Source organism: Polypterus senegalus, chromosome 15 (genome assembly GCF_016835505.1).
Source record: "Polypterus senegalus isolate Bchr_013 chromosome 15, ASM1683550v1, whole genome shotgun sequence".
NCBI classification, from domain to species: Eukaryota; Metazoa; Chordata; class Cladistia; order Polypteriformes; family Polypteridae; genus Polypterus; species Polypterus senegalus.
Genome location: NC_053168.1, coordinates 52,987,454 through 53,001,102, shown reverse-complemented (window position 1 = coordinate 53,001,102; position 13,649 = coordinate 52,987,454). Strand labels below are relative to the sequence as shown.

At 37.1% G+C, this 13,649-nt stretch overlaps 1 protein-coding gene across 1 annotated transcript in view; it reads right to left on the bottom strand.

The window, feature by feature from the left end:
- rapgef5a (Rap guanine nucleotide exchange factor (GEF) 5a) overlaps positions 1 to 13,649 on the bottom strand; it is a 258,368-nt gene that overhangs the window by 96,374 nt on the left and 148,345 nt on the right. The window contains exons 7-8 of the mRNA XM_039737710.1: positions 8,543 to 8,591; positions 6,009 to 6,085 (exon numbers count right to left, since the gene is read on the bottom strand). Of these exons, the coding sequence (XP_039593644.1) occupies positions 6,009 to 6,085; positions 8,543 to 8,591 (126 nt within the window). The remainder of the gene's footprint in view (positions 1 to 6,008; positions 6,086 to 8,542; positions 8,592 to 13,649) is intronic.

Genomic DNA, 13,649 nt, shown 5'->3' with positions numbered 1-13,649 from the left:
ATTTTTTCAATGGTATTCATTCCAGCGGCGTCTTTTTTGTTTGAGGCATTTTTGGATACAATCATCAGTCCAGCAAAGTTGGCAGACTTTTCCCCAGACATTTAAAAGACTATTACACCATTATACACCACAGCACTCAAAACTAGCCCAATTCCTCTTTCCTAATTGACTTTAACGCATTTTGTGGAGTTTGGCAAAGTTAGTTTCGATATTTTCTCTGAACTCACAGCTAAGCAAACTTTGCAGAGTTCGCTCATCACTGTTCATGAATAGCCAATTCTGAGCTAGGGGTATGCATGCTGGGTGCCCAGAATGTTGATTCCTAAAATGAAGTATCACCACATCCAGTGCTCCAAAGAGAATCTCATGCTAATGAATTTAGACTGTGTGGCAAAGGCGCTATATAGGTGTCAACCCGACACAGACTAACAGCAGAGGCATGTATAAAAATAAATAAAAAAAAAAATTTCATTTTTCTTCAGCCGTGGGGCACGTCTTCCCTGTGTCCCACAGGCCCAACACAGTCCCAAAACACCACCAAAGAAAACACCAAAAATCACTCTTTTTCCTTCACTCCTCCTAGGCAGCTTTGTCTTTGCTGTCTTTGTCGTCGTTGTTGTCGTCGTTGTCGTCCTCCTCCCGACTCTGGTGCCCGGAGTGTTGACTGTCGGCTCCTTTTATAGCCCATCCGGAAGTGCTGCAGGTGGAGGTGCAGCCGTGTTCCCGCCCAGACGGGCTTGTTAGGCCGTGCAGCTCCGGTGTTCCAAAACATTGGCCCCGATGCAACCCAGGGGGGCTGCCAACAAGTGTTCCTGGGGATGTAGTGTGCATCCTATGATCCCATGACTGCTCCCCCGGATCCAGAGTCAAAGGGGCGTCCCAACCGGTAATGGATCCCGACCATCAGCCACAACTGGAAGAGGTTTAATAAGCATTCCTTAACTAAAGAGATAAACATAGGTCCATTTGCCTTTTGTGGAGTTTGGCTACGTTCTCAAACATTTCCATGATATCGGCAAACTCACAGTGAAGCAAACTTCATGAGGTGTGTTCATAACCATTAATGAACGTTACTACGCTTTTTAAAGAAGATGTACCGAACCTTCCTAAATGAAGCAAAGAGAAGCCATTTTCACACACGCTGACTGACATCCAAGGGCATTTTATAAACAAATAGGGGACTTTTGCTAAATATAGAAAAGAACATTTCACCTTATTGGAATTGTGAAAGTGACATATAATTCCATCATTACACAAAAAAATACAAATTTGCAGTTTATAGATTCAATTTACTTTCTTTTTATTAATAAATGTCAAAACATAAGTTATAATTCTCAACTGAATTAAAAGAAAACATTTTTTTATTGTGTAAGTATTTTCATACCAAGAACTAATTTTCTAAAGTGAAAATTTCAGTGGACCACCTACAGCCGGCAGTGTTAATAACAGCATAATTCTGTGTTTACTTATATGTACATATATATTTCCAAAGTCAAAATAAACTATTTTCTAAAGGTATTTAACTGAAGAACAATCAAATGCAAATGAAGGATGCGGCAGAAGTGACTGACGTGCCATCAGTATACTATCAGTAACCAATAAGGTGGACAGATGACTGAAGACGGAGCTCAATGGTTAACAAGTGCTGTTTTTTGCTGTTGACTACTGGTACTCTTAGTTGCATATCGGCGCTCATCTTGGTTATCTGCTGTACTCCTGGCGACCTCCAGCTCGGAGTCACAGCAATGAAAAACGATGCCCCTCTCACTTATACTCGCCTTTTGCAATGCTTAAAACATTAAGGGAGACCTCCCAATCCCCATTCTTCAATTGCAGTGCTACATATGTGAGGAGTATGTTAAAAAAAGGACTTCCCCCTCCACCCCCCAAAACACATGAACACATTTTTCTATGTAACCTGAAATTCACTTACAGCTAAAAGGATTTTAGTTTACTAGCAAACCAACATAGGAGGTCAGTTAAGTAGTGGAAGGGCCTGTCAGTTCAGTACGGACAGCTACATGGTAAAGTGGAAGAAAGAAAGCATGTAGTCTTGGAAAAGTGTCCCTGCCTGCCAGAATAAACTGCCCAGCAAAGCAGTAGAATAATGTGGTGTCTGTCTCCTTATTTTGCAGTACATACCTTGGTGTTATATGCTGTAAAAGTGCTGTCAGTAAATGCTATTAGAATATAAAGTAAATGAAGCAATAGTAGAAAGAGCATGCGGTAATTATAGGCAAATAAATTAAACAGGAAAGGTGACAAAGTATATGCAGTAAAGTTTCATTAATGAAGCAAGGTATAATAGTATTTTAGTTGAAATAATAAGTTGTAGCTGTTTGTGATGATGGTGTTTATGAAAAGAATGCAAAGCAGGTAATAAAAGCTATTGCAGGTCATAAAGGAGAGTATGTGAGCAGCACTGAGCGTGAAAGAGCTTCAGCAGCTGCTCTGGACCTTTTAATAGATTCTGGAAATTCCCACCACGTACATTAGATGGTAAATTATAAAACATTGGTACTTTTTTCTCTCTTCTTTTTGTCCTAAAAATGCACTGCATCTAGCAATTTTTTTTTCTTTCAGAAATGACAAAAGGATGTCAAATAATGGAAAGGTTTCATATTAGGTTAAGTTAGCTATTTTTACTGTCTTATTTGTCAGGACAGACAATGGTGGTATTTACAGAATCTGTTATTGATTGATTGTGGCTAGTATTATTTATCTGTCTACTATTATTCATATATGTTTGAATGGAATGAGCTGCTGGCATGGACATATGATAGAAGAACATACAGTATTTAACTACTGTTAAAGAATAAACAACTTAGTTTGTCTGGTTAAAGATGATTCTGTTTTAATATTTGAAGGCCAGAATAAACCTCACTACATAGTGTAACAATATGGTAATGTGGAGTCTGTATTTTCTGCAATACTTTGTGGCAGTGCTGGTTTGTATCAGGCCACTGGTTCGCCTAGGCCAGAGTCTAGTAACAAGGATTTTAAGGGATAAGCATCAGTCTTGGACAGTGACACTTGAATTTCTAACGAGAAATGCTCCACACTCCTCGTTCTTCACATTAACGCATAACTATAACACATAGGGTACCGGCACTTATGCATATCAGCCACTGCTTTGCATATACAGCCACATCTGCAGACTTTAAAGGAGGACCACAAACACGAAAAGAAATCCTGCTCTTGAGTGAACAGCATAAACAAATGAAAATCTGACAATGATAATGATGTATACTCAAATCTCACATTAATCCTACCGATTACCAAGTTCAATTCAAAACAATACACTTTCCTGTAAAGCTCTATTTTCCAATGTCCATCACCAAAAGCCAAGTCAAAAGGAAAACCAGGAGCTGATCTACTGCAGGAATGTTTTACTTATGGACAGTTGTGTATTTCATGATCAAGAATAAGCAGCTGCATAGACCTAATGATATTATTATTACTTATTGTTTGACTGATACATTTATCCAACATTTAAAATACAATTGGATGCATTTCTTTTACTTTTCCAGTCAGTGTACAGGCAGGTGAGGTGACTTGCTTATGGCCATACAGTCTCAGTAGCAGGATTTGAGCTCACAACCTCAGAGTTTGAAGTCCTAAGTCTAAAGCCTTAACCACTACACCACACTGCCTGTCAATAATGGTACCCCTTGGTTTTACAAAAACTACAAATATTGCATAGTGAAAAGAATTTAGTTAGTTACAAAGTAATTCTGATATATCCACATAACCAACTGGTGTCCATTGTTTTCCACATTGTTTTACAAAATTGTAACTCAGCTAGTACTGCATGTATTGCTGTTTTGTAATAAGTTTTGTAAGTTATATTTTTGACTCGTTGTATTGTAAAAGGGATTCACCTTTCTATTTAAGGACTCATTGTAATACTCTCCAAAGCCAGTGACAACACTCTACATCATGTGATGCTTAGATTTTAAGGTTAACTTTTCAGCTATAATGAAAATAACCAAATATATGCAAATGTTATCACTGAATTTCCCATTGGGATTAATACAGTTTATCTAAGATAATCTAATTTGAAATACTTATGCTCATACTTTTTCTTCACACTTTTTTCAGCCTTTTTCTTTTATGTTGTTTCAAGAAAACCAGCAACTTTCCCTACTGGTCCTCATAACCAGAAATTAAAATGATGACTAGAACCAGCTGTACAGGTTTGTCACTTCCAGATACAATGCTGCACTAGACGCCATCTACTTTAATATTCCATTTACTTTCTAAACTTCAAAAAATAGAATGTGCCAGAAGAAAATATGACTTCATTTTTGAAATACAGTATGTTAATATTTTTTTTAAAAAAAAGGACAGTAACACTGGATTTACAAGGGCTATAGTAACCAAAGAAAGGAGGAGGCTGTGTGGTGCCAGGCTCAGATTCAAAACCGCGACACTGCAGCGCTCTGGCAGAAGCACCTCTGCTTCACTACACAGGTTAGACGAAAGTAGATCTCTTTGTGTAAGTAACAGATGCAAAAACAGTTCAAGTCTTTTCACACTGGCTCTGCCACATGTTAATATGAGCCTACTGGTCACAATGGTGAACATTATACAGTATTCTGTCTTACAGAGTATAGTCTAATATTTTATATTGAGAAAAATTGGTTCAGAAAATAGATTGATTCTAAACTCTGATTTAGGTATATATTTTTCAAGTTTTGTGCTTCCTTAATTATGTTAAAATTTGGAAAAGTACAGACAAACCGGGAAGGCTGTCATATTTACTATAACAATTACTGTCTTGGTTATACTTTTTATATTCTGAGCCACCTTAATGTTTACACTTTTGGGGGCAAAGGAATTACATAGCTAGTCGACCCAGTACTGTATCTGCTGGGCACTGCCATGTCTTTTGATTCAAATATTTGTTTGATTTTTATACATTGGAATGAAGATATGTATGTGTACAAACTAAGAACACCTAGCACAAACTTCAGAAAATCCATAAAAGCTTTACTACTGTAAATATATATTGTGTTAATTTTCTTGAGAAGCACAGTAGAGTTAAAGGAGACTGTTGTCAGCTCCAGGGACGTACGCTCCATTCATACAATTAACCACCATCTCTGTCAAATCTGCGTATTATCTCTGCTTTTTTCTGTTTTACTATTTACTGTTAGTGCTTTGGTTTCTGCAAAGCTTATGACAAAATTTAAAAATGGCATTATATGAGTTAGTGTCAGTGTTGATATGAACAAGCCCTGCAGTAGACAGGTATCCCGTCAAGGAGCTTCTTTTATGTCTTTATTTAATGAGTCCTTTGTGCATGCATTAAGCACCGATGAGTAGTTGATAAAACAAATAGCATTTTGGAAATTTAAACTTGCCTTTATAATCTATAGATATAAAACATGTCATGTTGTCTTATTTTAGAGGTAAACAACTCACACCTTAAAATTGTTTTAAATATTAAAAGTTAGGTGAAGATTCATTTGGTAAATGGTAAGCACTAAGTATATTGATAACAGCTCTAATCTGTTTTTTTGGAAATAATCCTTTGAAAAAAGGAAATAAATATACTCTGGCTAAAATAAGGTTTGTTTTTCTATGGCTTTTCCCATTATTTATTCTGCTTTTACTAAATTAGCTCCTAGGCATTCACCACTCATCATTCAATTACTTCACAGTACACAAACAGCACAATATTAAGCACTTGAGTTTGCCTCCCTTTTAGGCTCAGCTGATTATTCTCTACCACAAAATTTATAACTTCATTTAAACAATGTACATGTTGATGCTAACACGCGTTATGAAAGCCCATTAAACAATCTCATTATCTCTATATAGAGAGAAAGTAATGGCCAGCACAACAAAACATTAGCACTCATTTCATTGTGAAATGTTTTTCTATATCAGACATACAAATAACTTTAATTTTTTGCAGAAACAGACTTAGATGGTGGGAGCATATTTTACCAAACAAAACATATATCTTAACTATTTCTATAAGACTATAACAATGGCCTTACCTCCATAGCACTTCCAGTGTCTGTATTTTCATCAGACAGGCCTTCATCTGAACAGTCCTTTTCCTCTTCAACAATCACTAAAATAAATGACAAAGGAAACTTACAATTATTGCAAACCAAGCCCTGGGAAACTGGAGATATTTACTGGGGCCATTACATGTTTGGGTTCTATTTGAAATAGTTAGGAAGGAAGGAAGATTAAAACATGTTTAGAATGTATTATACAACCTGACATTTTTTAAGCATGCTATAAACAATCTGCGAGAAAAAATAAAAATTAAAAGAGGACTACATCAAAAACAGATAACTGGACAAGGTCTGACCACTGTGACCTGCAATACACCAAGTATGTATTGATGATTAGGACTAGATGGTCAGCCAGGAATACAGCAGCATAAGTTGGATATATGAAACAGTTACTGTCATACTTAAATCAACTGCTAAAGGAGAGTTTTCTTCCCCTGATGTTGGGTGCAAGTATTCTGAACTTCACTGTGACAAGAAAGAACCTAGGCACACAAAGTGATTCAGAGTGAGTGACAATTTCTTACTTCTGCAGAAGGAAAGCACTCAGCATGGCAAGTCTACTTGAAAGGATAAGGGATTCCCAAGGATTTTGTATGCTGTTCATTATATAGTAAACACTGGACACGACTGACTAAATAATAGTTTACTATTAGTATACTCGGTATACTAAAAACGTTGTAAAAAAGACTCGCCACCTCCCCACTTCTACCAAACGTTAATGTTTGAGTGGTTCCTGCCTCTCCCACTCTGACAAAAGGGACTTTTTTCCTCAGTGAGTCACGGTTTTGTCAGTTAAAATATTGTGCAAAACAGCTGACCTGGTTTTTTCTCTGCAATTGATATGGCCTTGACCCTAATGGTCGTCAATGGAGGTAGAAAAAGAGTATGTGATGCAGAATGCTACTCGTCAAAAAAACCAAGGATTCATAGGCAGTGTCCCCAACCCTGTGAAGGGTATTGCCTTTGTCAGAAAGCTGTGATAAGGTGAAAGGCAGAAAGCTGAAAGGTGGGACAACTTCTAACAAGCCAAGAGATTCCACTTAGAGGAGGGGTCAATGGATTCAGGTCTGGGGTGCCAGTGGAACAACAAAGCAGCAGAGAAATGTCACGTCATTGTGGCACTACAATACTACTTTCCAACAATTTGTTAGATGTGGCACCCTCTGTGGATCTCTGCTTAACACCTTATACTATGGTACAATGACTCCATTTAAGGTGTTGAAAACAACATTGAATACTTGCTGTTGTTGACTGTGCTTGAGCTGGTGATGAGATAAGTAACCTAGAATCCTGTGCAACTGACTCATTATTCTTTTCCCCTTTACAGCATTCATACCAATTTTTTTATCTTAATTTGAATCTCAATTAATCTTCTTAATATTCTGCAGATACACAGTATAGGTTGTTATAAACGTCAGACAATGTAAAAATAGAATCCTATTAAAGACACCATAAAAATGAAAAAACATACAGACATACAATGAGACTGTACAGTAGTATGATTTCTAGCTTGATTCCGTCAGTTGGTCATCTCAAGTGTAATTACTGATAGCCGGCATGTTAGCACAGCAGGTAACACTTTGCCTCACAAATTCAGTAAAACTGGTTTAATTCCCAGCCTATTGAACATTCGCACAGTCTTTCTGGTTCTCTGGCTATATATATATATTTCTTACACATTAAAAAATGTACAGTGTATGTTACATTGTCAAGGCACCAATAAGCCCAAGTGATGAAATTATATCCAATCCTGTTTTTGCCTGGAGATTATTACTACATTGAAAAAATTTTAGCTTCACTTAACTCTGTAATTAAAAAAAATAATTGGATGAACAGATTTTTATTAAATGCTTTGAAAGCATGTTAGGTAAAGAATTTTACTTCTATCAGTAAAGCTTATTAGTAAGTGACAAGCACTCACAAATAAATACTGAAAAAATGTTACTTAATCCAGTGATGATTTTACACCCTGCCAAGGGTTGGTTATTCCTTTGAGCCCAATTATGCCAGGGTAGCCTGTGTCCTTGAAGTCCAAAACTAGACTGCAGAAATGTAACGGTGAATGTTGATGACTGTTTTTATATGGGTAAACACTGAAAAAATGTCAAAATATTCAGCTATTTGCAAAATAATAAATATTTCTTTATATTTCTATAGGGCTTGGCTCATCAATCAAAGCACTCAAAGGAGCCGGGAAGCGAACACACAACCTCCTTACTACAAAGTGGTTTGCTAGTTCTCCTTTTGCTGGGATGAGTTTCCCTGTTGCCCTGTTTTTCCTTCCAAATTCCAAATTCCAAAGACAAGCATGTTAGGCTTTATAGGAAATGTGGAAATGAGCATGGGAGTGTGCGAGACTAACGTGGGATGGACTTGCACTTTGTACAGCTCTTTGGATATTACTATATTTATACACATAAATACATTTCACCTAAAACTCACATCCTCAGAATGATATTATACAGACAGACTCGCCTGGAGGAGCTAGAAAAATGAATAATACATACATGATTTTCTAGCTTTTAGTGCCAGCGCTGCCACCAGTTCATTTTGAACCTGTGAGAAAAAGAACAAGAATGTTAATGCAATGAAAATTTTAAAGTACAAAATAGTAAATGTCAAAATTATAGCTACATATTAACACTATTATAAAAGCATGCCTGTCAAAAATTGGCAGAAATGGATTTCCTCCAATATATAGTAGAAATCATGCAGTCCTTCAGGTGTATTTATGTTATTCCCCTCTACATTTTAAGAAAATCAGTTTTAAGTTTTGGATTCATCTTGTAGAAATATGTATTTATTATATAAATTATATGTGCAGACTTTATAATATGTTTGCTTGTCTTGACTTCTACAGACTTGTTCACTTACACTGTATGTGCAGGACCAGCTCTGGTATTTTGACTTCCCTAGAATATATTTTATATATATTACCTGGAAGGAGACGGCTGGGGCTTGTGATGGGGTTTGTCTCCCTTGTTGTTTCAAATATGCGGATAGACAGATTTTATATCAAAGATCGGTAGGGCGAGTCCCGCTCTGTGTTTTGAGGATAGTTATATATGTATATATGTAGAGTGGGGTGGTGGTATCCCCCTTGGTCTTTTGAGCACGCAGAAAAACTTTTATTAGATCAAAGAGCATGTTTGTAAGTCAGGGTCTGTAATGGTCTGTAATGAGGCTGCCCTGTTCTCATTCCCTCAAGATTTATCCACCCTGGGAGTCTGCCTATTTTGACTAAACGGTAGACCTGAACCTGTATATTTATTTACACGATGAACTAAAACTATTTTAACTTCACAGCTTGGTCATTAAACCTTATTCAATGAGTCTTTCGTGGCATATATGAAAAAAATAAATCACAATTTGACTTGATGGATTGAAGCCTGTCATGGTAAAGTGAAATATAAAATTTGAAATCCAGGCCAGTTGGTTTATTTTTGATTAATGTCTTTATTCATTAGTTCAAATAATGCTTCCAAACTGTTCTCCAGACTCAAAGCATGTGGCCATAAGGTGGTTTTAAAGGCACTTCCTGGGTCTCTTCCAGCCAAGCTTCAGTGGTCATCACGATAGCACTCCCACTAGCAGCCACTGGCATTTCTGCAAACCCGAGCTTTTTGTCGCAGTTAATTGACCAGGAGTCCCAATTCCAAAGAAAACTCTCATTCCACTCTTTTGCTTGACATGTGCGTATGCAGGGTTATGAAGTATTTCAGTGAAGAGCACGTACTCTTGAACAGTATTAATCAATACTGTATTTACAATCTGTGTAAATTGTGAGCATCAGTGAGCTCAGTATTTTGAGTACTTTGGAGCTTTTAAAATTAACTGTGTAAGGCACAGCAGGAACAAGACAAATCTTGCAGAATGTATAAATAAGCCCTGACTCACATTTTAGAGGAACAACATATATTTCATACGCTTGTTTGTGTGCTATTCTTGAGCAAAAACAGAAGGAGCATCTTACTTATAAAATGAAGCCTTACTGCATTTTGATTTAATGACCACTAATTTTTTGACTCATCCGCCTCAAAGCATCTGTCAGTTTATTTTTTATTCCCGGAAGAAACAACTCTTCTAAGCAGATGTTTTGCCTTGAGTGCCACTTCGGTGTGTATCACAAGAAACCACAGGCAGAGACTTAGACTTGTTTTGTCTTTGGTGACTTTGGTAAACAGTTCAACTCATGTAGTTTCTTCTATTGTTTCCCCTCTGCACATCCAGAAATAAGATAACCCACTATATGCTGAATGGCGCCTCAAGCAGTATGATACCGGTCTTATTGCTGGTTTCCTGGACCCTTTTATAAATCCTTTTTGTGTGTACCCCAGTTTCTCAGACACATTTCTGTTGCACCGCACCTCTATACGGACCATTTTTCCTTTGTGCAGGTCAAATATTTTGTGTCTGATGTGTGTCTTGTCAGACATGTAGTCAGCAGAATGTTTGGATTTTTCTGTGTTTTCAAGGTTTGTTGTAAATTATATATGTGTATTCTCACATTTTCCACCACTAAGGTGGTGATAGCAATATATCCAGTAAACTAGATTGTTGACATCAGTGATAAGGAATTTGAATTATTAAGATTTTGTCCCTGTGAATGGCTGTGAATTACAGGAAAAACAAGCTGACTATGATGTCATGCTAAAATCCCAAAAGGTGAAGCTCTAAACAAAAAGCAAGTAAAAATCCAGATATTCTATAAAACTTCTAAACAAACAAAGAATAGCCAGCATTTCCTGTGTTAAATATTTGCCTGTGTTGTTTGCCATACACACCATCTTTTACGTCATTATGGACTGGAGGTTATTGTGTTTCTATAATTCATATGTTCATCAATAAATTGCATTATTCTATTACAACTTCACTTGTAAGTGCTTCAATTACCTTGGCAAAAATCTACTGGCCAGGAAGCCCACCTATAAAATAAAGTCTTAATGAATTGTCTAAATAGTTAATTAAAGCCATTGCCAAAAGGTAAACAATAATAAATTACTTGGTTATTTGTGTTTTAATTGTTTTGTACTTTAGGTTTTCTCCTCCTGTTTATCCCCTACTGTGATTTTAATTTCAATAACAGCCATCTTTTTACAATTTTGGCCACTGAGGACACTGACAATGGACTGGGGGCCACTCAAAAGACACTAACATTATCAGAAAATGAACGCAGTTCAGTTTATTCTAGAATTCAAAGCAAACACTATCAATGGTTAGTGATGTATTGATAACTTAAACAAATCAATCATATTTTTATTTTAAAAGATGTTTTTTAATTTACACATTATACCCTTTATAATAAAAATGAATCTACAGTACACTATCTAATAGTTATGTTCCTCATTTTCATATGTGCACCCTAAAATGGCATAATTCTGTTTGGGTGCATTCATGACACTATTACAACCAGGTGAACTCTGCTGGTGAAAGCAGATGAAAGATATTGTAACTGTGGATCAAGCATACTTTAACTTCTTCAAGTCCACAGTTTATTTTCTCCAAGAACAACAAGATTTTGCTACCATTTTTCCTGTTCCCAGCTAGGCGTGCCATCTTAAAAACATAAAATAAAAAAAAAAACTTTATGAACTTATGAAGGGCAGAAAAACAACACATTAGCTAGAACTTCTCCAAGGTTAGTCACTGTCTGTGTTTAGTCTTCTCGTACCTGTCTTTGTCCAGTTACTCTGAATGTTCCTCCACGCCACAGAGATGTAGGTGTTAGATTAACTGGTGTTTTTATATTGGCCTAGTATGATTGAGTGCAAGTGTGTGACTGAGAGTGACATACAATGGACTGGCAGCCCATTCAAGTTTGGTCCAGGTCAGGTCAGGTTGGGGAGCATGCACTGGAAAAGAACATTTCTGCACCCACCATATGACGGAACAGCTTGGGATCCTGGTTGGCAACCCCTCCAGGTAGACATACGGTCCTGTTCCACCCTCCGGAAATGACCATCTATCTGCTGCAGCTAAATGTTGCGTGGGCATGTGTGAGGTAATGTTCCTCATTTGGGACTCCAAAAAAAAAAGACACAGTACCGAAGAAATCCCGTCTTCATCTCAGGTCACTGGATAGCGTCCATGTCCCGCAACCGTACAGCAAGACAGGAAGCACCAGCACTCTAAAGACTTGGACCTTCATCCTTTTGGAAAGATAACGGGAGCACCAAGATCCCCCATACACTCTCAAACCATCTCCTAACTTCATAAGAGGAGTCACCAGAGACATGAATGTCACTGCCGAGGTCAGTAAACCTCTCCACAAGGTCGACATTCTCTCCGCAGACAGACCCACAGCTGATGGCTGTGCCTAAGTGGTCATTAAAGACCTTGGGTCTTGGTCTGGGGTTTGGTCCATGTCACCATAAAATTGGATCACATGTGTTTTGTAAAAGAATAAGTGGATAGATAAATGTCTAAATGTATAGATATTCAGGTATACGCATTTCGCATTACAGTACGTCTCTTGCTCTTATTTTATTATGTGCATATTCTGAATCTGAAAATGTGTGATATGCTTGGACCTGTCTACTGTCAAGAATGCTATTTAAAAGAAAATTGAACTGAATAAATAAGATTACAAAAGGACCTGAAATTTTTGTAGTGAAATATAGCTGATGAATGCAACATAAGAAACCCTCATACTTCCTCTGACCTGTCATTCAGTCTAGGTATAATCTGCTTCTATCTGATCACCTCTTTTCCTCAATTCATTTGATTTTGATAAAGTGTATTTTCACTAGAATATTCACTGTACTATATATTCTAAAGTGGTGTCAGGTAGGACCTGGCAATCCATGCAATAAAAGAAAAGAAAGACATGGGGTATTGCCAGAGGGCTCGATATGATTACTCCTTCTGATCAGAAATAGAAACTGGGCAAAGGGAATATTTAAAAATTCAAAACAAGTCCCTGACTCTGATAAGTGGTATCATGGAGGTCCATTACAGTATATGTGGTCTCTCTGCTATGTAGCAGGTTAGTCTGGAAATTTGGAGCCATTAGGGGAAGTTTCAGCAGGATAGCTCGAGGAGTTTTAGTCAGCAATGCTGACTATGAAATAAGTTATAATGATGACCCCAGAAATGATCACTAGCTGGTGCCTGAAACCTCCTTCTAGCCAGACATACATTAACCTTAGTGTCAAGAGATCAATTGGTACAAGAGGTGAAAAGGCCAGAGCAGCATAAGAAAGCTACAAAAAGTGAGAAAATCTGTATTTTTTGTGAAACAGACAGATTTTTGTTTTTCATTCTGCCTTTGTTTTGTTCTTTATATTTTCTCCTTCTGCTGATTCTTTACTATCATTTTATTTTCAATAAAAAACTATTTTTGCTTGTTTGGCTTCCTGGGCTTTTCTTTGCTCTAAAGAAAGGAGATAATATTTGTGACTCTGACAATATAGAAGCAGGACTAGCGCAGTCATCTGTAGAGAAGCTTTTTCCAGCTTGGATGAGTCCTGCAACAGTCCCACTTCCTGTCTCGCAAAGTCACTGAAAAGCAGAGTGACACACGTCTTAAGACTTTTCTTGTGTAGTATTATTCATATATATTTGGCTGATATTTTTGTCCATTTGACTTACAAGGACATGTACTTAAAAGTCTAT